This window comes from Lolium rigidum, chromosome 1 (assembly GCF_022539505.1).
Source record: "Lolium rigidum isolate FL_2022 chromosome 1, APGP_CSIRO_Lrig_0.1, whole genome shotgun sequence".
Taxonomy (NCBI): domain Eukaryota; kingdom Viridiplantae; phylum Streptophyta; class Magnoliopsida; order Poales; family Poaceae; genus Lolium; species Lolium rigidum.
In genome coordinates, this window is record NC_061508.1 from 35,224,708 (window position 1) to 35,248,007 (window position 23,300).

Sequence of the window (23,300 nt, forward strand, 5' to 3'; positions counted from 1 at the left end):
TATACTTTTGTTTGAATTTTCAAATTCAAATCATCTATTGGGGCTTTCGTATGGGGTGTGCCGGTGTGGGAGCCGCTCCCCCAAATGGAGGATGTTGTGCCGGCGTCCCTGCCAGCGACTATTTTAGGGGCACCGGTGGAAATGCTCTAAGTTTCTTTTCTTGCCTCTGCCAGCGATGTCGCGGCCACCCTCGTCGTCCCAGGCAGGGGCGAAGTTGCCAGTAGGACAAGGTAGGGCAGTCGCCCTACCTTGATTTTTGGTAAATACATTTAGATACACATTTTTTTTTTGAAAATTTTAAGTGGTTATACGTCGAAAACGAACTCCGTATGAGAAAAGTTATACGTGTTTCAGCAGATCAAAAACATAAACTATTTTATCTCCAAACATAAACTCGTATTCTAGATTCAATGTAAATAACTATTACATAAATTTATCACTGAATGTATCCTAGTATATATAAAATAAGCCCGAGTTATTGATTATACATAGTAATTATAGAATTGAAGACTTCAATTTTTTTAAGATATTCGAAATGCACGTCATACTTTCTCCGACCACATTATTACCCCATTAAGATGACATTGGGTTTACCCGTGGTGACATGAAAAATTGAAAGGAATTTTCCAGCAAAAAAAATAATCAAAACCGAGTTACGCGAACGAGGGATAATCAAACGTCTTAATTGTTTGAATTACATTTTTTTAAAGATGTAATGATTTGCCATTGGGTTAGCATTATTGGTATGTTTTTTAGGTTCTACTTATAATCAAATATGTTTTTATTTTTATTTTATTAAAATATCATTACTGTTTTTAGGACTATTTTGGTATTTGCATTATTCAAGGTTCGTCCTACCTTAAATTTTTTCCGTCCTTTGCCACTGGTCCCAGGCGACCTCGCCTAACCGGCGACGTCGCGGCTAGCCGCGCTGCCCCTTGTCTCCGCCAAGGAAGGTTGTCAAAGCTTCATCTTCTTCGGTGCTTCGTGCTCTCGTCGTCTTGTACCTGTATTGTATACGTGAGGGAGAAGTGGGCCACCTCTCCTCTCCGGTGACGTTGCTGCCAGCCGCGCCGCCCCGTCTCGGCAAGGTCGTCAAAGCTTCGTCTTCTTGTTCGTGTCTCTGTGAGGGAGAAGTGGGCCGGCCCAGCAACTGTTGGAAAGAAGGAGAAGGGTACCTAGACAGGTTATCATTCGCCTGAAGCGTAGAATAGGTATTGCCAGCAAAACCACCAACCAGAGCTTTCCTTGGTGGAATCAGCGAGCGAGCCGCATATTCGCGTCGCAGCCAGGTGCGCCCCGCCTGATCCCGTCACCGATTCCAAGGCCACCATCCCTTCTCCTCCACGCCACCGCTCCGCCCTTGGGTTGGGCCCCACCACCACCACCCGCCGCGTCGGGTCAAACTCCACCATCCCTCGCCTATCCTCCCCCGCCCTGCCCCTCCCTACCCATCCACCTCCTCCTCCCCTTCCCGGCGACCAGCCCCACAAATCCCGGCGACTCCGTCTCCGCGCCGTCCTCGGCTCCCCATCCGACTCCGTTTCGCGGGCGGTAAACCGAACCCTGCCCCGCGGCCGCCGTGGGGGAGGGCGGCCGAGGCTTTCCTTCGCGCCCCCTATGGGCCGCTCGCCTGTCATATACCACTACCAGCTCGTCGACCGGCGGAAAGGCATCGGCTCGCGTTGGCGGAACCTCTCCAGATCTGCTACATAGCCTCGCCTCTGCCGGTAGATCTGGTCCGGATCTAGCGCGGCGTCCTGCTTTGCTTCACCGTGCCCTCTTCCCTCCCAGCGTCTCTCTATCTCTCTTCGTAGCGGCGTAGCGCGTGCTGGTGGCCTGGAGAGCGAGCCAGGTGCTGCAACTGTTTGCTCTATCTCTTTTCCCCGTTGTTCGTGCGTTTTTTCACATGTTTTCGTTAGAGTCGGAGCTGCTCGTGATTGACCTAGCTTTCCAAAACTTATTTTCATCTTCCGTTTTGCTCTCTCTCTCTTGCTGCTATGCCGCTCACGCGAATTCAGTAATTTAGGGCCGTACAAAATTTCGCTGTTAAAATCCCATGCATACCAACAAACTCCTTGCTATTTTTAACGTCTTATCGTATGAATTTGACGAATACAGACTGGTAAAACTGCATAGGGAGATGCTGCTTTTGTGACGTCGGAAGCTGTGCCGGTAAGGTAGGCAGGCAGTTATATTATGAGCTAAGAAAGGGCACGCCATTCCGTGTGCAAACGGGTGACGCGCTGCTGTAACGCCCTTTTTGGAAAGATACCTACCGGCTATGGGTCCTGTGTAAATTTGGAAACCGCTATTTCTATTAATGGGGAAGCTAGTGTTGCCATGTCTAACTGATAGTCACAAAAATAAACTTCGTGGAAACCTAACAGTATACGACCTAAAGTAACTGGCTAGTTTGGCGCTTCTGAACTTGTTTTTATGACTGAATTCATCTTCATTTTTTTCATCCATGTAAATTAGAAGTAAATGTCTTAACATAGTTTGGAAAATCTGGCATAAATTTATTATCTCTAGTTACCACTATGCCTTTACTGTTTCAGTTACTCATTAAGAATATACTCGTAAACATGCTGAACCATGCTATTACTAACCCTCGTCTTTGCCATCTTTTCAGGGCCTGGTTGAATCTTGTTAGAAGAGTTTTCTTGTACATGTACTTTGTGTTAAACGATGACTTCTCTGAATAAAGTTGTTCCAAATAATGGAGACGCAAGGGCAATGTTACCAAATAAAGTCACTGCATTAAATCCCAATGCAGCAGAATTTGTCCCTTCATGTGTTATTAGACCATCATCATTTGGTGGTAACGCAGATTCAGGTGTATCCAAGTCTGAAGTTATGGGGTCCTCTGGGAAAAAAATCCTAGATAGGTCCGAGTCGTCCAAGTCTAATAACTCGGACGACGAGGCGCACCAGTTCTGGCGTAAGCAGCTTCCAGATGATATCATTCCAGACTTCACCTCGTTCGAGAAAATCGAACCTGAACCTGAAGACTTGTCCCTTGCTGGATTATCCTTGAACGCGCCTCCGTTCTATGGGACAAAAGCTAGCCGCTTGTCAAGAGAACACCAGGAGTTGTCTTCAGCTAGCAAAATCCTGGAACATGGGCATCCCAATTTACTTTATGACGATAATTCACAGGCAGCCTTCTCAACTGTTGGTTCAAGCAACTGGGAGCAAAACTATGTGGGTGATCTCCATTTTGCTAATGAGAATCAGGACCTTCATTATGATCCTGACAATTTTGCTAGTGAGTATGTTGCTGCATCAGATGGCCTTTTTGACCCACTAGAGTATTTAGCGTCCCAGTTTCCTGGATTCTCAGCAGAGAGTCTTGGGGAGCTGTACTATGCAAATGGATGTGATTTCAATCATACTATTGAAATCCTTACCCAGCTAGAGGTAATCTCTTTCTGTCTGTAGTATTCATCTTAACTCTCCCAGGCATCCACCTAGAGCTTAACATAGGCATCTCTTCTTGACATATATCGCCATAAGCTTAACTGTGAATTTATTTTTTGTGAAGGCACCAGTATTAAATGTACTTCCTCTGTCCGGAATTAAGTGACTCGGATTTGTCTAGATTTGCATGTATCTACACACTAAAACGTGTCTAGATACATGCGAATCTAGACAAATTCGAGTCACTTATTTCTGGTTGGAGGGAGTACCATGTAACCTTTGAAAAATTACATTCCTATTTGGTTGACAGTGTATATCGCTTCGAGTAACTGTTACAATTGCAATATTCAGTAGAATCATTTTTTATTTATTTTCACAGATGCAAGTCGATCCAACCTCCAACCATACTATGAATATGACCCCCAGTGCACCAAACTTTAGCACAGGGGACTTCCCTGCTCTGCCAACAGTAGAAGATCAAAATGGTTACTCCAAGGGAAATTTGGATATCCTTAGCATCTTCAATGGACGCAATTCAAACACCATATCTAGTGGTACTGGTGATTTTGTTTCAGCTGTTCGTAAACTTGCATCGCAGAATTCTGGCCATGGGAAGTTTAAGAAAGGTCCTGATTATAGCAATGGTGTTTCAACCGTTCCTGTACCCAAGCAGTACAATTTTGGCACTAAAGCATCTTCTGGGAACAAGTATCAAAGCTACAGCAGTGCACGTGCAGCTCCATGGCTTGATACTGGTGACGCAGTCGGTAATACTCATCTGAATCTTATAACTTCTTCCTGTGTATTTTGATGATTTTGCATATTGTATTGTTATTATCTTATAACAGGCAAGTTAGCATTTGTACCTTCTACTTTGCAATGTATGCATTTGAAGTAGGGCTATGTGGATCCTGGATATATCTCAGGAGACAATTGTAGTTAGATGTGAATAATTGGAAGTAAGTAAACTGTTTTTGTTAATTTGACTGCCAAATTACAAAAAAATTAAAAGCAAGGGAGTATTAGTGTTTTTCATTTTTTCGATATATGTGCAAGTACAGACTGATGAATATATCTTTTTACATGGCCCAACAGCAAATATGTATTCAGAATCCAGGGAGGAAGCTCGTGATTTTGCTCGTGTCCGGAATGCATGCTTTGAGCAGGTAAGCATCTTTATTGTGGTCTCAGATGCTCGGTTGTACATATTATGTGTTCACATTTGCATGCCTTGTGTAGATATCTGTTCAAAAGGAATATTGTAATAAAATCATCAAGAGAACCATAGCATGAACTTGTTGAGGACTTTGCTGACGTATTGAATGTGACATTCACTAATTGGTTTTGGCTGAATTTGAATTTTAAATTGTTTGTCATCTATTTATTGTTGATACGCACCAGTGTCATATGATTACCTTTTGTATCTGCACTTAAGAATAAACTGTAAATCATCACATCTCCCAGTAACACGTGTATGAAAATTGATCTTCTGCTGAACCATCGATGGCATAGTGCTGTCTTGTTCATTTCCTTTCTGAATAAGTGGCAGAGACTATTCATGTTTCTGTATATGTTTCCACTACTTTTTGCAAGTTCACAAGCCATATAAATTGGTCATTTTGTGCGACCTATATCTACTATCACATAGATTTCATGAAGGAGTTGCTACGTGCTGCATATTGTACTTATTAGTTTTGTTAGTTGTTGAAGTATTTATGAAAGAGTGCTTGACAGGCTAGACAAGCTTACCTAGTCGGCAACAAAGCTCTGGCCAAGGAACTAAGCATCAAAGGACAGACGTATAACTCACAGATGAAAGCAGCTCATGAGAAAGCTAGAGAAGCTATTTATCGACAGAGGTGCCTCAATAACTTTATTCCTTGTACTATATCTAATAATAGCTGCCCCAAACATATTTTACAAACACATCTACTTTATGCTGATTCATTGTTTTGCTGTTCAGGAACCCTGGTTCTTTGCAACGGGGGAGTGACCGTCTGATTGATTTACATGGCCTCCATGTAAGCGAAGCAATTCATATCCTGAAGGTTGAGCTCGGCTCCCTGAGGGGCGCTGCTAGGGCGACAGGGGAGAGGATGCAGGTCATGATATGCGTGGGAACAGGCCACCATACTAAGGGTTCTCGCACCGCAAGGTTGCCTATTGCTGTGGAGCAGTTCCTTCTGGACGAAGGCCTGCATTACACGCAACCACAGCCTGGTCTGCTTCGTGTTGCTGTGTACTAACATCTCTTAGGTGGTAAGCACGATAGAAAAAAGCAACCCAAAAAAAAGGAGAAAGAGATGCAAGAAAAAACACTAAAAAAGCGTTGTTGCAGCACTGTAAGTTCTTGGTAGTTGTATATTAAAGGAGCCAGCAGGAGATAGCCTGACAAACAGAATACAGTGTAAAATTATACATAGATCCATTCAATTCACATTCCATCCCCTTCTGCCGTGCGTATTCATGATGTTCGTTGGAGTGCATGCGAGATGGACTGACGGATTACACACATAGGTCACATGTGAAACGTGAGAGAATTGGCTGGTTTCAATCGATTTGGGGACTTGCAGTATTTGGGACAAACATGTGACACTTTGAGCTGCTTATGTTTAAATTCATCCATCCCAATTCTGTTCCTTAGGCTGCCAGGAACAACTGTAGGCAAATTTTGATTGAATTCATGTAAAATCTAACGAGTTAGCTTAGTCCACTGCTGTCACCTGGCTCTAAGTGGCATGGGCAGTGGCCATCCTGGCGCTCTCATCGCCACCGAGGTCATCGTTGGGCAATCTTGGTGTGTGTGTGTGATGGCGGTGGTGCCCTCTCCTTCGCATGGTGGCAACGGGTTTCTTGGTGGCGGATGAACCGAGTGCCTGAGGCATAGCTGGATAGCTCGTCGTATACACCCAAATATCTTCTATTGAATTGACTGGAGAGCTTCTTACCCCCAAGTCACATTTTTTTTTTTTTGGTTTCTTGGTGGCGGCAACATGTAGAGTTAAGCAGGGTTTTGATAGGTTAGTTCTTGATGTTGCAACATCGAGCTCTAGGCTTGCTTGCGGGTCCATATAACCTCGAGAGGGCCTAATGAACTACCCCCTACAACAATGTCGTGTTGCGACTTGTCTCTCTTCAATGGTGTGGCCATCTGTTGTTTCGATTGGACGTTGGAATCATTGTTGGGCTAGGAAGATATCATGCACCCGTCGATTCTGGCGGGTGCCATCTTTCACCTTTGAATTCTACCGAGGTCTCCATCTTCACAGGTGACACCGTCTTGGGGACCTATGTCCCTTCCCATCGCCCTTCATGGTGGGTGAAGGTGCAAGGGGAGCCTTCATCGTGCTATTGTGATGAGGCTTTCCATGTATCATATGGTGTGTGTTGTAGCCATCTTTAGCGATGTACTGGCTGACTAAAACTACTCACAATGGAGGTATCATAGCTAGTACATGCACCACGTGCATGCAAAAAGCTGGACACATCAATTAATGATGAAAAAATGATAATACCATCATAGGTAGATAACGTATCATAGCACGTAAAACTAGAAAAATTAAATTTACAAACAAATCTTGTACACATTTTTGTATCGAGATTCTACAAATCAATAAATATGATTAGCCTATGATAGTATTACATGATAATACTTCCTCCATCCCATGAAGATTGTCGAAACGGAGGGAGTACCATGCGTTGTTGAGATAATATGATATACTAGTAATATGCATGATAATACTATAAGATACTTCAAACTTTTATTCTACACTACCTCCTTTGAGAGGTTGCATTCTCGAAAAATGAAAAATCTAACGACCTAAATACCGAGAGGGGATTTGGTGCACATGGGCACCAGTACTCCATGCACTTTTAGATTTTTGAAAATTTCAAAACCTCACTTTTCTATGTCTCCAAAAGTTATGGCGTTAAATATATAGATAGATATGTAAAGGAGGAGACTACACAAAAAAGTCCCGGTAAAAAATACTTTGTATTTCGAGAAATACAAAAAAGACAAATTTATGACGTCTATATATATCTATCTATATATTTAACACCATAATTTTCAGAAAATAGAAGTGTGAGATTTTAGAAATTTCAAAAATTTGAAAGTGCATGAAGCACTGGTGCCCATGTGTTAAAGACACGTTCCGTCTAAATACCTAATGATGATCACAAATATCATGTGGTGCTCCCTCACATCCTGTGGACTCTTCTTTTAGCTCGAACAGATTTTTTCGAGCGCGATGCCAAATATCTTCTTCTCCATTACCCGCTCAAACTCCCAACGTTATCGCGTCCAGTTAGGCAGTGTCCTAGTTGGCGTTCTACTCTCCGCCATTGCCGCCTCCGGCAACCACACCCGCAGCTCCACCGCCACCTCCATGCGCGCTTGATCCCCCTCTTGCGCCCGATGCCGCTCATGGCCGTCTCCTCCCCACCCTTCTCCTTCCCCTCCACGCGCCACCTCCGTCGCGCAACCACGGCCGCCGCAGCGTCCTCCGCCAGCGACGACTTCGACTACCCCCTCGCCGACCCCTCCATCCGCTGGCCCAACCTCCGCTTCCCGCACCTCCCCGCGCCCCGCTTCCCCGTCGCCGACACCGCTCCTCCTCCCACCCCGTCGCGGCCATCCCGCGAAGGGGAGCCGGCGAAGGATTCTCCCGCGCCCTCCGCTTCCGCCCCCGGTTCCGCCGCCTCCGCCGTCGAGCCGCTGGACGCGCGCGCGCACCGCGCGAGGGTGAAGAAGCTGAGCAAGCTGGCGCTGCGCCAGGCGCGGGACTGGCGGGAGCGCGTCTCCGAACTATCGGACCGCCTCCTGGCGCTGCCCCCCGGCGCGCCCGTCGCGGAGGCGCTCGACGAGGCGTGGGTGTCCCCCGACGAGCTCGCCTACGTCGTGCGCGCGGTCGGCGCGTCCTCCTGGCGCCGCGCGCTCGACGCCTTCGAGTGGCTCGTGGCGAGCGGCGCCGCCGGCCCGGGCCCCCGCGTGGTCGCCGTCGTGCTCGGAGTCCTCGGCCGCGCTCGCCAGGACGAGCTCGCGGAGGGGGTCTTCCTCCGGTTCGTGGGCGAGGGCGCCACCGTGCAGGTGTTCAACGCCATGATGGGCGTCTACGCCCGCTCTGGCCGCTTCGACGACGTCCGGCAGCTGCTTGACGCAATGCGCGGCCAGGGGATTGAGCCCGACCTCGTTAGCTTCAACACGCTGATCAACGCCAGAGCCAAGTCTGGGAGCTTAGCCCCTGGCGCGGCCTTCGATCTCCTGCTCCAGGTCCGGCAGGCCGGGCTGAGGCCGGATGTTATCACCTACAACACCCTCATCAGTGCGTGCTCGCAAGGGTCCATTCTGGACGATGCGGTGGCGGTGTTTCAGGATATGATTGATTCACAGTGCCGGCCTGATTTGTGGACGTACAATGCCATGGTGTCGGTTCATGGCCGCTGCGGGACGGCACAGGAGGCTGAGTGGATGTTTGTGGAGCTGCTACAGAAGGGCTTTAAGCCGGATGCAGTTACTTATAATTCTCTCCTTCATGCTTTTGCCAAGGAAGGAGATGTCGACGCGGTCGAGCGGGTCTGTGAGGAATTGCTCAAGGCTGGGTTCAACAAGGATGGGATAACTTACAATACGATGATCCATATGTACGGAAAGATGGGCAGGCTGGACTTGGCGCTTGGTCTGTATGATGAGATGAGGGCTATAGGCTGCACTCCAGATGCTGTTACTTATACTGTCTTGATTGATTCCTTGGGGAAGATGGATAGGATTACTGATGCGGGGAAGGTGCTGGAGGAGATGGCAGATGCAGGACTAAAGCCAACGCTGGTAACTTTCAGTGCTTTGATATGTGCGTATGCCAAAGGTGGGAGGCAGGACGAGGCGGAGCGGACATTTGATCGTATGCTTGCATCAGGTGTCAAACCTGATCGTTTAGCCTATTTGGTTATGCTGGACATTATCGCAAGGTCTGGTGAGACGAAAAAACTGATGCTTCTGTATCGGACAATGATGAAGGATGGTTATACACCAGATGCCACCTTGTATCAGGTCATGCTTTCTGCACTTGCAAAAGGAAATGAATGTGAGCAGATTGAAGGAGTTATGCAAGACATGGGGGTTGTTTGTCAAATGAATCCGCAACTGGTATATAGTATACTCATCAAGGCAGAGTGCATTTCTCAGGGTGCTACACTGTTAAAGAAGGCATGCCTACAGGGACATGAGCCTGACAGTGAGAGTTTACTGTCCATTTTGGATGCATATGAAACGATGGGAAAGCATGAAGAAGGTCTCTCTTTGCTTCAATGCATCCGGGAGTATGTCCCCAGCTCCCATAACTTGATAGCTGAATGTTCCATCATGCTTCTGTGCAAAAAGAAGAAGGTTGCTGCTGCCATTCAAGAGTACAACAGTATGCAGACATTAAAATGTGGATCTTTTGGCCAAGATTGTAACTTGTACGAGCACTTGATTACATGCCTTGAGGAGGCTGAATTTTTTCCTGAATCTTCTCAGGTGTTCTGCGATATGCAGTTTATCGGTGTAAAGCCTTCCCAGAAGATATACGAGAGTATGATCTCTACATACTGTAAATTGGGCTTCCCAGAAACAGCTCACCGATTGATGGATGAAGCTGTACATTCTGGTATTTGGCTAAACACTCTTTCATCTAGAATAACTATAATCGAATCATATGGGAAGACAAGACTCTGGCAGCATGCAGAAAATTTCGTGAAAGGACTGAAGCAAGAGTCAGGTGTTGACAGACGGATTTGGAATGCGTTGATACATGCCTATGCCGAGAGTGGCCTTTATGAGCAAGCGAGGGCAGTCTTTGACAGTATGATTAAAAAGGGCCCTCTACCAACTGTTGATTCAGTTAATGGAATGATGAGAGCATTGATTATAGATGGCAGGCTGAATGAGTTGTATGTGATTGTTCAGGAGCTTCAAGATATGGGTTTCAAGATTAGCAAAAGCACAGTAATCCTTATGCTTGAAGCCTTTGCAAATGCCGGAGATGTATTCGAGGTAATGAAAATATATAATGGAATGAAGGAAGCAGGATACCTGCCAAATATGCACATCTACAGAAGTATGATTTCCTTGCTCTGCCGTAATAAACGATTCAGGGATGTTGAATTGATGGTTGAGGAGATGGAGGGAGCAGGATTCAAGCCAGATCTATCCATACTTAATACCCTTCTTTTGATGTATACTGGGAATGGAAACTTTGACAAGACAGTAGAATTATACCATAGTATTCTGGAAGCTGGCTTAGAGCCTGATGAGGATACATATAATACATTGATAGTCATGTACAGTAGAGACCGGAGGCCTGAAGAAGGTTTTACTCTCTTGAATGAGATGGGTAGACGAGGTTTGACACCCAGGTTAGAATCATATAAAAGCTTGCTTGTGGCATCTGGAAAAGCAAAACTCTGGGAGCAAGGTGAACAGCTTTTTGAAGAAATAAAATCAAAGGGTTATCGATTAAATCGATCTTTGTATCATACGATGATGAAAATGTACAGGGATTCGTGCAACCATTCCAAAGCCGAGCAACTACTAGCAGCTATGAAAGAGGATAGCATCGAACCAACAATTGCCACCATGCACATCCTTATGACTTCTTATGGGACTGCAGGGCACCCAGATGAAGCTGAGAAAGTACTGAACAGCTTGAAATCTTCCAGTTTGGAAGTCAGCACTTTACCATACAGTACTGTTTTTGATGCTTACTTGAAAAATGGTGAATACAATCTTGGAATCACAAAGCTAATGGAAATGAAAACAGATGGTATACAACCTGATCATCAAGTTTGGACATGTTTCATTAGGGCCGCTAGTTTGTGCGAGCGAACTGATGATGCCATTCTTCTCCTAAACTCTTTACGGGATTGTGGATTTGATCTTCCCATTAGGTTGACACAATTCTTTGAGTATGATTAAAATGATGGGACATACTCCCTCCGTCCCATGAAAGTTGTCTTGGATTTGCCTAAATTTGAATGTATCTAGACACTATCTACTGTGTGGATACATCCAAATTTAGAAAAATCTACGTCAACTTTCAACAGGACGGAGGGAGTACTTCACATGCTAAATTTGGTTATAACTTCTTGCACATTTTGCAGGCTCCTGACTGAGAGGACTTCATCTCTATTAACTGAGGCTGACAATTTTCTTAAAGAACTCGAGGCACTAGAAGATTCTGCTGCTCTGAACTTTGTAAATGCACTAGAAGACCTGTTGTGGGCATTTGAACGTCGATCAACTGCTTCATACATTTTCCAGTTGGCAGTGAACAGAAGCATATACCATCATAATGTCTTTCGGTACATACCACAATCTTTAACTCTGAAGTCTGAATATTCTCGTTAGAAGCTATACTTAACTTTGTGCTTTCGAATCTGCATTTCATGTGCATTATTTTTAACCAAAATAAGTGGGCCACACACTGATAGTTCCTGTCCAGACATATGCAACTGATAAAGGAAAGCAATCATAGATAATTACAGATAGCAACTCGGTTGACAGCCTTACAAAAAACTATTGCAGAAAAAGGCACAATGTAATATTGTAATGTTTTAAATCTTTCATCTGAACATTTAGGAGTTGGTTAAAGATATATGTGAGCAAACAGTTACTGTCCCCAGGCTTCACCCCAAAGAGACACTAGCCTGTGTTGGATTTTTAACGATGCCGTTGCTTTTTGGCCAATTGTAAAAATACCATTTTCCTGTTAAATTCTTATTCATTGTTTCCACTGCTGTTATCACCTTTCAGCCGTTACCATCTAGGTTACAATTCAAGGAGAGGGTAGTGGCATTGACATTAATTGTGTGAATGATTTCAGGGTGATAGAAAAAGATTGGGGAGCTGACGTCCGGAAGTTGTCTGCTGGGGCTGCACTTATCGCTCTAACACTATGGCTTGATCACATGCAAGTAGGTGCTCCTAACAACATTTCTTTATAGTACATTTTGCATTAAGATAATAATAGAGGAAAACACCAATTTAAAGAAATATGTTTGCATATGTACAATACAATAGTAGTAAAATTTTCTCATCGGCTTTTGTGGCTGGACTCACTGAGAATCATGCCAGCTTGACAGATTCACTAATTAGCATGTATGTACTTTATGCCCTATGCTGGAGTTTATAAAGTAATTATAACATAGTGAACATATTTATTGCTTAAATGCAGGTTATTTATCGCATTTCTTAGTAGCTAGGTATAGATGATTTCTACTTGAGGGCATTAATTTGATTGAAAGCACCAAAACAACTCAGAATATTCCCCTGAAAAAAATGTTCTTCCAGTTTCAACGTCCTGATATAAATTTACCCTTACTCCGTTTGCTTTAGTCCTGTATACCTAATGTGGAGAGACTTTCGTTTAAATGGTTTAAAATATTGTTGATTCCTTAAATCTTACTCCTCCATCTGATTGTTAACATGCCATCCATAAATTCCATTTGCAATGTAGGATGCTTCACTCCAAGGTTCACCAGAATCTCCCAAATCTATTGTACTGGTCACAGGGGAGGGGGAATATAACATGGTATCCTTGCGTAAAACCATTAGAGCTTACCTTTTGGAAATGGGCTCCCCTTTCTTGCCATGTAGAACTCGATCAGGTCGCTTTGTGGCAAAGTCTTACTCTCTTAAGATGTGGCTGAAAGATTCTCCTTTCTGCATGGATCTTGAGTTGAAAGACGCCCCAGCTCTTCCAAAAATGAACTCAATTAAGCTCACTGAAGGGTACTTCATGAGAGCTGGTCTTGTATCCACATTTAAAGATATACACGGCAAACTTGGGGAAGTATGGCCAAAGAAATTCTCCAGATTAGCTCTGTTGTCAGAAGAAAGCAGGGCCGAAGTTATTAAGGCTGATATACAAGGAAGGAAAGAAAAACTGGAAAGAATGAAAAAACAGGGTCTTGTCATATCAAGAAAATCTAAAAAAGGAACACGGAGAGCAAGATTTGTTAGAGAACAAAGCACACAGGCAGTTCTGAAGTAGTGCTTATTTTGCTTCATCATGGCATTTTCTCAAGCGGCGTTGTGGCATTTACATGAAGTTTCTTAATGAGAGAAAAAGGGAGAAGGAATGGTGACATCACTGCGATGTTGATCAGTCAAGGTATGAGTGTGATCAAAGAAAAGATGGGATGCATTTGGTTCCAGGTTTGTCACAGTTGTAGCAAGTTCATACTGGTAATGGTTATCATCTCTTCTGTAACTTGTAGCCTACAATTTTATGGTTTTACATAGTACTTTTGTATTTCTATCATTTCCTTGCAGGACGAACAAGCAACGGAGATAGCATCTTTGACTCAATGTGACATCGTCATGCGACATTATGATGCAAAACAATGCCTTATTCATGTCATATTCTAAGTAAGCTTTTGAATTGTTTAAAGGGTAATTATATTGGTCTCAAACTTAAATTTCATTTGATGCATTGGCCCAAACTCGTAGAATTAGAAAGGGGCTGCTTTCTTTTGCCTAACACATGCTTCATTTGATAGTGTGGTGAACTGGTAACACAATGATATTCATCATTAGAATATTTATAGCAGCCTCGTAGGGGTGAGTAATGAGTGTTAACACCAGCTTAGGAATTGATCACATTTATGATACCTATCTACATTTCAGTGGGCTGAATACACCCTAGCAGTTTGTAATTTATTGTACTCACATTTGTTGCACACTAAAATCTTGTCAGGAACATGAGGTACATGGTTGATGGCTGCAGACTCCTATTACATGAACAGCCATGAACCATTTCTCTGGTGAGTCTTCTTATTTATACCTTTATATGGGTAGTTTGTTTCATAGCTTCCTCTTGCTCGGCTGTTTTCTATATAAATCTTGTTATTTTCTTCATATTTTGCTAAAATAGATTAGTTAGTAAGTTGATAACTTGATATCATTTACTGTGGTGATTTCATCACTTTGTAGTCTCATGTATATGTCGCCATGGTGACAGGTCAGTGAACTGAGAGTAGCTGATATGTCTATCTAGTTACCCACATTGGGTTGCATCATTTCGAGTTTCCTGATTTGTGGCTTTGTACTATGTGTAAAATGAAGAACCGAAGACATAGTATCTCTTCACAGTACAATATTCAACCTGACTATCATAAATTCATAACTTTATTGTTCTGTTACATTATTAGGACCCTTTCAGAACCTATATGATAATGCTTCATTTCCAAAAAATCTGGAACCATGACGAGCTAACATTACTACCAAAAGATAACTAAATATTTTTTTTAAACATCAGGCCTTAGCCCAGCTTTAAATTAATAAAGCCACGAATGGCAGATACAAGATGCTGATAGTTCAGCTAACAGGCAACGCACACAGAGCAAAAAATACATCAAAAAAACACCGCCTGAGACGAAGCCTTCATCCGTCCTCGCGCTCATAGCCTTGAAGAAGAAGTCGTGGAGTAGACACACCTGAGAAAGGCCCTGTCTTCGTCAAATCTCGACAGCACCATAGTGGTCGTGAAATCCGCCTCTACCTCCGAAGAAGGCCCCGGCCTCCTCGCCCTGGGTCGAAAGGCATCGAACCATCGGAAGGTAGAATAGCTCATCCTAGAGCACGCAAGAAGGAGCCGACCAAAAGGGCTGCCGGGAGCCGAACATCGAGCGAGGATCAAAACTGCACACGAGCTGTCCACGCACATCGTCATCCTCGGCCACCGAACACTCATCAAGAAGCAAGCTTTAGGGCGAAGCCGCCAAAAGAAGACACGACCAAGATAATGGCACCAGAACCACCATTGTAGGCCGCAGCCGACCATGGTAGAAAGCCGCCACCATTGAACGCCGCCACCAGGTGCCCACGAACCGCCGTTCACCTCCCACCGTCCCAAGACGACGCCTCCAAGGAGGACACGACGTCAGAACGCCGCCGCCGCCCAATCCAAGAGATTTAGGTTTTCACCCGGGAGGAGGGAGGAAGGGGATAGGGTTGGACCTCGGCGTCACCTCCAAGGAGTGCGCCGGAGCGCCCTTGACGCCGTGGCCGCCTCCGCCGGCCAAAGGTTTCCCCGGACCAAAGCCCCGGCCCCGCACACCGCGACTACCCACCAGATCCGGCGAGGCCATATCCGGAGGCATCGGGATCGGAACAGGCACGAGCACGGGCCACCGTCTTCGAGATCCGGCCGGGAGGCCGACGGGGCAGCCACCGCACCGCGACCTCGCCACACCCTCTCCTCGCCGCCCCTGCCGGCCAAGAAGAGGAACCACCGGCATCGGCGGGCGCCTCCTGCCGCCGGAACGGCGCCGCCCTCCCCAAGCGAGGCCGCCGCCCCAGATGCCCGAGCTCTCCGCGAGGACCGCGAAGCAGCGAGATCCCGGCCGCCACCTTCCTTGGCGGCCGCGCGCGGATTTCCGGGCGGCCACCTCCGGCGGCAGCGAGGAGGAGGGAAGGAGAGGGGAGGGCTAGGAGGTCTAGGGTTGGGGGTCCTCCGGTGTCGCCCCAAGCGGGAGCGACACGGGAGGAAGGGGGCTCCGACAATCTTCTATTCACTGCACATTTCTTCTGAAGCTGGAACTATTTGTCTACTTATCTATTTGTATCTTCCGAACATGACTGAATTAATGCACCTTTAATTGATACAGTTTCACCCATTGTAAACTTTGCCATAAGTAACTGAAGTTGTGGATATTGAAGTTCAATGCTATGAATGTGGGGTTGTTCCGCAGCACTGGTGGATCCATATCCAGTGGTACAAAATGCGTTGCAAATTTGTCAGTTAGTTCTGAATGTTTTGGTCGAACACATCACTTTGCGTTATTTATGTGTGGTAGTCTTGTGTTTATAGTACTGTATGCATAAAACTATCCTTTTATGTGGACATAACAGGGGAAGAAAGCAAAAGGCATTAAGGGAAGGTGAAAAGAAAAATAAAGTACAAAAGGGAGAAACAAAGAACTGAAGAGGGTTGTTCATCGGGCCAATCTTCAATCCAGCAGATAGTAGCCCGCTATTCCAAATGCCTTGTCGGAGACAGCCACAGCTTTAGGTTTTCAGTGCATTGTTTTACCACCACATGAGGTGGGGTTGTGATGTTGTCGAAGACCTTCCTATTGCGAGACAAGCAGATTGTCGAGTTAGTGGCACCCGCGGTCACACAACTTGTTCTATATGTGCACTTAAGTCACATATGTTGCAAAACGAATTAACCGGTCACACAACTTGCGAAACAGCTCCTTTTCATAATATGAGAAGTCGAGAAGACCTCCGGTGTTAGAGCATCTCCAGCCGCGTTCCCCAAAGCGTCCCCCAAAGGGATTTGGGGCGCGCCGGACAGAAAAACCGTTCCAGCCGCGTCCCCCAAAGCCCATTTTTGTCCGGCGCGGCCCGATACGGTGTCCGGCGCTCCGAGCCCGTTCCTGTCCCACAGGGGACGCTCCGGGGACGCCGGACACACCGAAAAGCGAGGCGGGCTCCCACATGTCGGCGACTATTTGCATAAACCGTTGGTTCGCGCCTCTTTTCTCGTCGCTCCTTCCTCCCACCCCACCGCCGCCGCTTGATTTCCCGGCCGTTTGGGCGTCTGATCTCTGCTAAGAGTCGGCACCGTTGTCGCGGCTGGGGCACCCGCCGGTCGTGCCGCCGCCGCTCGCCGCCGCGCGTCCCGAACGCGCCGTCAAATCCGCCCCCACCTCCGCGCACGGAAGGTGCTCGACGACTTGCCACGTAGGCGCGATTGGCCGGCCGTTTGTTGCGTCGTCTCGCCTCGGCGCAATTTTAACCATTGATTTTGCTTTAGCCATGGACAACGACGATGAGATGCTTGCCCCCGCTCGCCGGAGGACGAGCAAGCCTTCGACGACGACCTGCAGGAGCATTTGCTGATCATCGCGTCCCTCCAGGACATGGTTGACGCTGAGGCGGAGAAGAGGAAGAGGCCGCGCCGCGGAGGATCAAGGACGGGAAAAAGGAAGTCGAAGCCCCGGCAGAGGATGGAGGGGCATGCCATGCTGTACAACGACTACTTCGCCGATGATGCAACACATGCCAACAATTTTCGGCGCCGGTACAAGATGAGCAAGGGGCTGTTCATGAATATCCTCCACGGCGTTCGAGAGTTCGACCCCTACTTCAAGCTCAAGCTCGACGCTGTAGGCGTTGTCGGGTTCTCGTCCATTCAGAAGTGCACCGCCGCCACGAGGATGCTTGCATACGGAGCACCTGCCGATACACAGGACGACTACCTTCGCATGAGTGAGTCTACCGCCATTGAGTGCATGTACAAGTTTTGCCGAGCCGTGGTGGGAAAGTTTGGCAAATACTATTTGAGAGGGCCAAGCGAGGAAGAGACCGCAAGGATCATGGCACAAAATGCTGCCAGAGGATTCTCTGGAATGCTTGGAAGTATCGATTGCATGCACTGGGCATGGAAGAACTGCCCGTTTGCTTGACAAGGTATATACAAAGGGCGTCATGGATATTGCAGTGTGGTGTTTGAAGCTGTGGCAGATTATGACCTGTGGATTTGGCATTCTTTCTTTGGCATGGCGGAATCACACAATGACATCAACGTGTTGCAGCAGTCTCCGGTGTTCAGCAGACTAGTGGAAGGACATGCTCCACCATGCAACTATGAGATCAATGGCCACGAATATACCAAAGGCTATTATCTAGCCGATGGTATATATCCAAAATGGGCCACTTTTGTCAAAACAATCTCGAATCCATCGAGTCTGAAGAATTCCCACTTTGCTACGCGACAGGAGGCTTGCAGGAAGGATGTCGAGCGGGCATTTGGTGTGCTTCAAGCACAATTTGCCATTATCCGGTACTCTGCTCTAAGCTGGTCTCACGACCAAATGTGGGAGGTGATGCAGGCTTGTGTGATCATGCACAACATGATCATCGAGGATGACCACAAGAATCATGCTAGGTCACATGTTGGTCCCTATGAGTGTCAAGGCCCTCTTGTGGAGGTTGATCATGAGTTGCCTGCAGATTTTGCTGATTTTCTCGCCATGCACGCAGAGATCCGTGACAGCAATGTTCATGAGAAACTTCAAGCTGATCTCGTTGAGCATTTGTGGAGGATCAAAGGAAATACCGTGGCACCTTGATGTAGCATCTAGCCCTATTTACTATATTTGTTTACTTGTTTTATTGTTTGTTGTAATTTAATTTGAAAATAATCCTGGCAAATATTTTTATTCATATGCTATATTTGATAAATGGTTATGTGTTAAAAAGAAGTATTTTAAATGTTCGGGGCGGCGTTTGGGGGACGCGGCTGGGGAGCGACGTCCCCCAAACGCGGCACGAACAAAACACGTCCTCCAAACGCTCAATTCGTCGCGGCTTGGGGGACATATTGGGGGACGCGGTTGGAGATGCTCTTAGTAGCCCCAGCGTGTTAGTTCCAAAATTCTGCAACACAGCTCTAGTATGAGGACGCTACAATGCCAAGCGGTTTGCTGTTTCGCTGGTGCTACAGCCAGATGGACAGACATCAGAGTGGACAATCCCCTGACGACGCAACACCGCCCAAACTTGAGACCTCTGCTTAATCAAAAGCCACAGGAAGGTTTTCCTTCTTTTGGAGCCGCGCACTTCCTTCCAAACTGCAGAGGAAGCAAGGTCTTAGGGCATCTCCAACCGGGCGACCCATCCCGCGTCCGCGCGTCCGGATGGGTCCAGCCGGATAAAAACCCGGCCTAGTGCGCGGACCCATCCCTAAAACGGATGTCCGCGGCGTCCGGATCGACGCAAACCCAGCCCAAATCTTGGCCGGGTTTGCGTGGCCGCGGACGCGAAAGGCTGGTCGCTCGCATCCGCCCCTTGTCCGCCTCTGGCCCGCGTGTCATAGGCATAAACAATATTTTTCATTAAAGAGATTCATTACATTTTTTTTAGGTACTACTTCTATCCTAAATACGTACGGGGCCGGCGGCTCGCCGGCGACACCTCGCCGGCTCGCCGTCGGGGCCGTGGATTTCACTCGACGCGGGCGGCCTGTACGCGTGAGGATTCCACTCCAGCTTACGGGCTGGGTGGCGCTGAAAGGATCGTATGCCGCACCTAGAGGGGGGGGGTGAATAGGTGCTAACCAATTTTTAGTTCTTTTTCAATTTAGGCTTGACACGAAAGGTAAATTCTCTAGATATGCAACTATGTGAATTTACCTATATGACAAGGATATCAACTAAGCAAGGTAAAGCTACGCAATAGTAGATAGAGTGGGATAGAGGTAACCGAGAGTGTAGCACGCGATGACACGGAGATGATTCCCGTAGTTCCCTTCCTTTGCAAGAAGGTACGTCTACGTTTGGAGGAGTGTGGTTGCTACGCAAGCCAAACCAACAGCCACGAAGGCTTCACTCAGATCTCCTGTGAGCAACGCCACGAAGGCCTAGCCCACTTCCACTAAGGGATTTCCTCGAGGCGGAAACCGGGCCTTTACAAAGTTCTTGGGGCACACATCCACAACCAAATTGGAGGCTCCTAAATCTGTAACAATACAACAATCAACAACAATACATCAACAACAAATCAACTAGGGAACCAAATAGGAACACTAGCATGAGATCCCTCAAACAAGAGAGGGGAAATGAAGAACGCTTCGGTGAGGATGTAGATCGGTGTCTTCTCCTTCGAATCCCCAAAGATCAAGAGCTTTGGTTGGGGGAGGAAGGAGATCTTGCAAATCTTGACTTTCTTGAGGTGGCTCTAATGGAGGTGGCTTGGCAGATTTCTTGTGTAATGATTGAGCAAGCAACCAAGGTAGAAGAAGGGTTGTATTTATACCCCCTCTCGAAATTGAGCCGTTGTCGCTTCCGGGGCCGGATAATCCGGTGTAAGTAGGGGCCGGATAATCCGCCCCCCGGATAATCCGGCCTACGGAACAAAAGTGTGACATTGTCCGGCCAAATATCCGGCCCATGTACTCGATTCACATTTCCTCCAGTCCTTAGCCAAAATCGAGGGGGCCGGATATTTCCAAAATATCCGGCCCGGATAATCCGGCCCAGGTACAATACCGGGACATTATCCGGCCAAATGTCCGGCCCCCCTACTGAGCTGTTTTTCCTCGAAGACTTAGCCAAAAACAGGGGGCCGGATATTTCAAGAATATCCGGCCCGGATTATCCGGCCTGGCCAAACTTTTCCTGTTATCTTTTGACAGACCGACCAAATCCAACACACGCAAATATGAAACTATGTAATCCCTGTACCACTTAATCAAACATTAGTGTATCACATATATTGACATCAAACACACAAAACAAAATGCAAGAGATGTTCTTTCAATCTCCCCCTTTTTGGTGTTTGATGACAATATACGGATTTGCCAAGGAATCACAAAAAAAGAGACAAGCATGATGGCAAGACATAGAGGCACTCCCCCTACATGTGTGCATATAAGTAATTTGCATTTGAATACAAATACACAACACATAGGAGTATGGTGCCTCAACATAAAAGATATCCAACATGAGCTCTAACAAAAGACATTGACACATATGAAGTTGAGATAGGAAGCAAGAAATCATACCCATGTGTAGATATATAATGCGGAGATATAGCATCACACACAATGTAATATCCTTGATCTCAACAAATAGAAATCCGAAAACCATAACAATGTCTCACACCACATAGCACATAGTTTTGAACGGCACACAAACAAACCAAATAGTTCAACTAAAAGGGGAACACAAGCAACATAAGAATGATAAACGCATATGCTTGTGCCCAAACCATGCAAATCCCGGAGAATCCTAATAGAACACTTCTCCCCCTTTGGCATCGAGACGCCAAAAAGGGGACAAGCGCGATGCTACACGTCCCATGGCAATCACTCGGAGGCATAATCATCATCAGACTCTTGCACCTCTTCTTCTTCTTCTTCCTCTTCATCAGTGTCAGGAGCATCCGGAGAGCGACGAGAGGTGTTGGACCTTTGAAGGCAATCATCAAGATCACTCCATGGAACTTGTGCAGAGTGCCACCTAGTGTAACCCGGGTGAGCTGGAGGGCGAGGCGGGGGACCTTGATCACCACCGAGCTTGTGTAGAATAACCGCCCGAGTATGCTTGATCTCGGAACGCTCACGGCTAGCCGCATAGTTCTCCTTGTGAATCTCAATGTTCATGCAAAGGATGTGACGCTGAAACCAACTAAGCCGAGTCACTTCCTTCCTCAGAGCCGGGGCATCAGGATGACGAGCAGGAGCAACACCACTAGAACGAGCATCATGCATGAAAGAGTCAGGTGCAGGTACAGCTGAAGAGACTGGCTTAAGCTTGTAGGCCTTCTTGACATGGTGCTGCACTAACGGATACCCACTCAAATCTTCACTCACAGACACAGAGTTGTTGATGAGAAGCTGGATGTAGGGGGCATAAGGTATGGTGGTCCGGGAGACCATGGCATCACGGATCTCATGGAAGATAAAGTCCATGATATCAAGAGTGTAGTCCCGCACCTCATCACCATCACGAGCACACTTATAGCCGAGGTGCATAAGATCCACAAGAACTCCCCGGATAGCATCATTGTTACCACCACTTGGGCAAATGGTTGCCCGAAAGAACCGAGCAGCCGATCGTATATGGTGAGCAGCCCCTTAGTATAACCAATCCTTCCAGCTGAGGTATAGAGATTTGCAAGAGCATTCTTGTCGGTCTGTTGAGGTCCATGAAGACGACGACCCTCATCAATAGAAACTCCAAGGATACCGGCAAAGCGGCGCGAGTGGCGGTGCGGTGTGTGGAGCCGGACATCCATTCCATAGTGCGTTCCTCATCGGTCTTGATTGCCAAAGTGGCAAAGAATTGCTTCACCAAATCCGGGCTATAGTTACATTGAATCTTCATGATATCTTTCAAGCCCATTCTTCCAACAACCCGAGATAGCATCTTCAAAATGATTGTTCTCGGCTAGAATGTCCACATCAATGGCTTGCATGGGTCTCAGATTCTTCATTGGTTCATAGATGTCCTTGTAGATGTACATTTGCTCCATGCACCAATATCTCCTGCCCTCTATCTCTTCATCCCTTGGAACGTCTTCATACCAGTTCTTCAAGCGGATAGCTGAATAAGAAATAGGATCCATGGCCTTGTAGTTCTCCCTCGCTTCCTTGTTCTTCCGCCTTGAGGAGACGGACTTGCGAGGTGCATTGGGTGCAAACTCGTCACTAGATCGATCATGCCTCTGGCGTCTCCGACCACCCCGAGAAGCACCACCGTGAGAAGCAAAGGCGGGTAGCAAAGAGAAGGTAATGCTCATAAGTCATGTAAGATACGAGTAATACACTCGAGAAGCATGCAAATAAGTCGGTACAAATCTAGACATGACAGATTGAGGCAAACTGCAGCGGCGATGAAGCTCCAGGCCGGATAATCCGGGGTCCCCTAGGGGCGGATAATCCGGCCTGGCCGGATAATCCGGCCGGCTCGGGGGCGGATAATCCGGCCCTTCGAGATGTGCGGATTTCCAATCAAAAACCATGTCTAAGACTAGATCGGCCTCATAGCATGCAAGAGGAGTACACTACACACGATTTGGAACAACTAGACACCAATTCCACCAAGAAAATAGCACATATAAAACACAACATCTAGGGATAGAGATTGTGAATCATACCCACATCCATTGTGGAAACCGCTTGGAGGAGAAGGTAGCTAGGGAGGAGATCCACCCGATCCACCCAAGAACTCCGAGAGGGGGCGGACGGAGTGGCTCCGGCGAGGAGGAGGAGCTCCGGCGGCTTGAGGAGGAAGAAGGGGCGCGTGGGGGAACTGATTGGTGTGCCAACCGTTCACCCCGCGGCCTCCCTTAGTCTTCCCGCAAACGCCCGGGCCGGATAATCCGG

At 46.8% G+C, this 23,300-nt stretch overlaps 2 protein-coding genes across 4 annotated transcripts in view; both read left to right on the top strand.

Annotated features, from left to right (window-relative positions):
* Window positions 1-2,635: 2,635 nt before the first annotated feature.
* Window positions 2,636-5,875, top strand: LOC124685203 (polyadenylate-binding protein-interacting protein 7-like). The gene is made up of 5 exons (XM_047219534.1): window positions 2,636-3,423; window positions 3,803-4,190; window positions 4,519-4,589; window positions 5,158-5,282; window positions 5,387-5,875. Exons 1-5 carry the CDS (start codon window positions 2,692-2,694, stop codon window positions 5,667-5,669), a joined length of 1,599 nt encoding a protein of 532 aa, XP_047075490.1. The 5' UTR covers window positions 2,636-2,691; the 3' UTR covers window positions 5,670-5,875.
* A 1,806-nt stretch (window positions 5,876-7,681) lies between these two features.
* The window catches only part of LOC124685201 (pentatricopeptide repeat-containing protein At3g18110, chloroplastic), a 38,633-nt gene continuing 23,014 nt past the window's right edge, over window positions 7,682-23,300 (top strand). The window contains exons 1-8 of one of the 3 annotated variants that reach the window (XM_047219531.1): window positions 7,682-11,349; window positions 11,563-11,763; window positions 12,285-12,375; window positions 12,918-13,648; window positions 13,736-13,831; window positions 14,160-14,226; window positions 16,072-16,178; window positions 16,316-16,351. In XM_047219531.1, the coding sequence (XP_047075487.1) occupies window positions 7,841-11,349; window positions 11,563-11,763; window positions 12,285-12,375; window positions 12,918-13,454 (4,338 nt within the window). In that variant the 5' untranslated portion in view covers window positions 7,682-7,840 and the 3' untranslated portion in view covers window positions 13,455-13,648; window positions 13,736-13,831; window positions 14,160-14,226; window positions 16,072-16,178; window positions 16,316-16,351. Of the gene's footprint in view, window positions 11,350-11,562; window positions 11,764-12,284; window positions 12,376-12,917; window positions 13,649-13,735; window positions 13,832-14,159; window positions 14,227-16,071; window positions 16,179-16,315; window positions 16,352-23,300 lie in introns of those variants that run through there. The other 2 variants (XM_047219533.1, XM_047219532.1) reach the window with 2 other exon arrangements.

Excerpts from the sequence above, each read along its gene's own strand:
- LOC124685203 (XM_047219534.1), top strand. The coding sequence starts at position 2,692 with ATGACTTCTCTGAATAAAGTTGTTCCAAATAATGGAGACGCAAGGGCA. Across the intron at positions 4,590-5,157 it reads GGAATGCATGCTTTGAGCAG|GCTAGACAAGCTTACCTAGT; the intron begins GTAAGCATCTTT and ends AGTGCTTGACAG. Across the intron at positions 5,283-5,386 it reads GAAGCTATTTATCGACAGAG|GAACCCTGGTTCTTTGCAAC; the intron begins GTGCCTCAATAA and ends TTTGCTGTTCAG.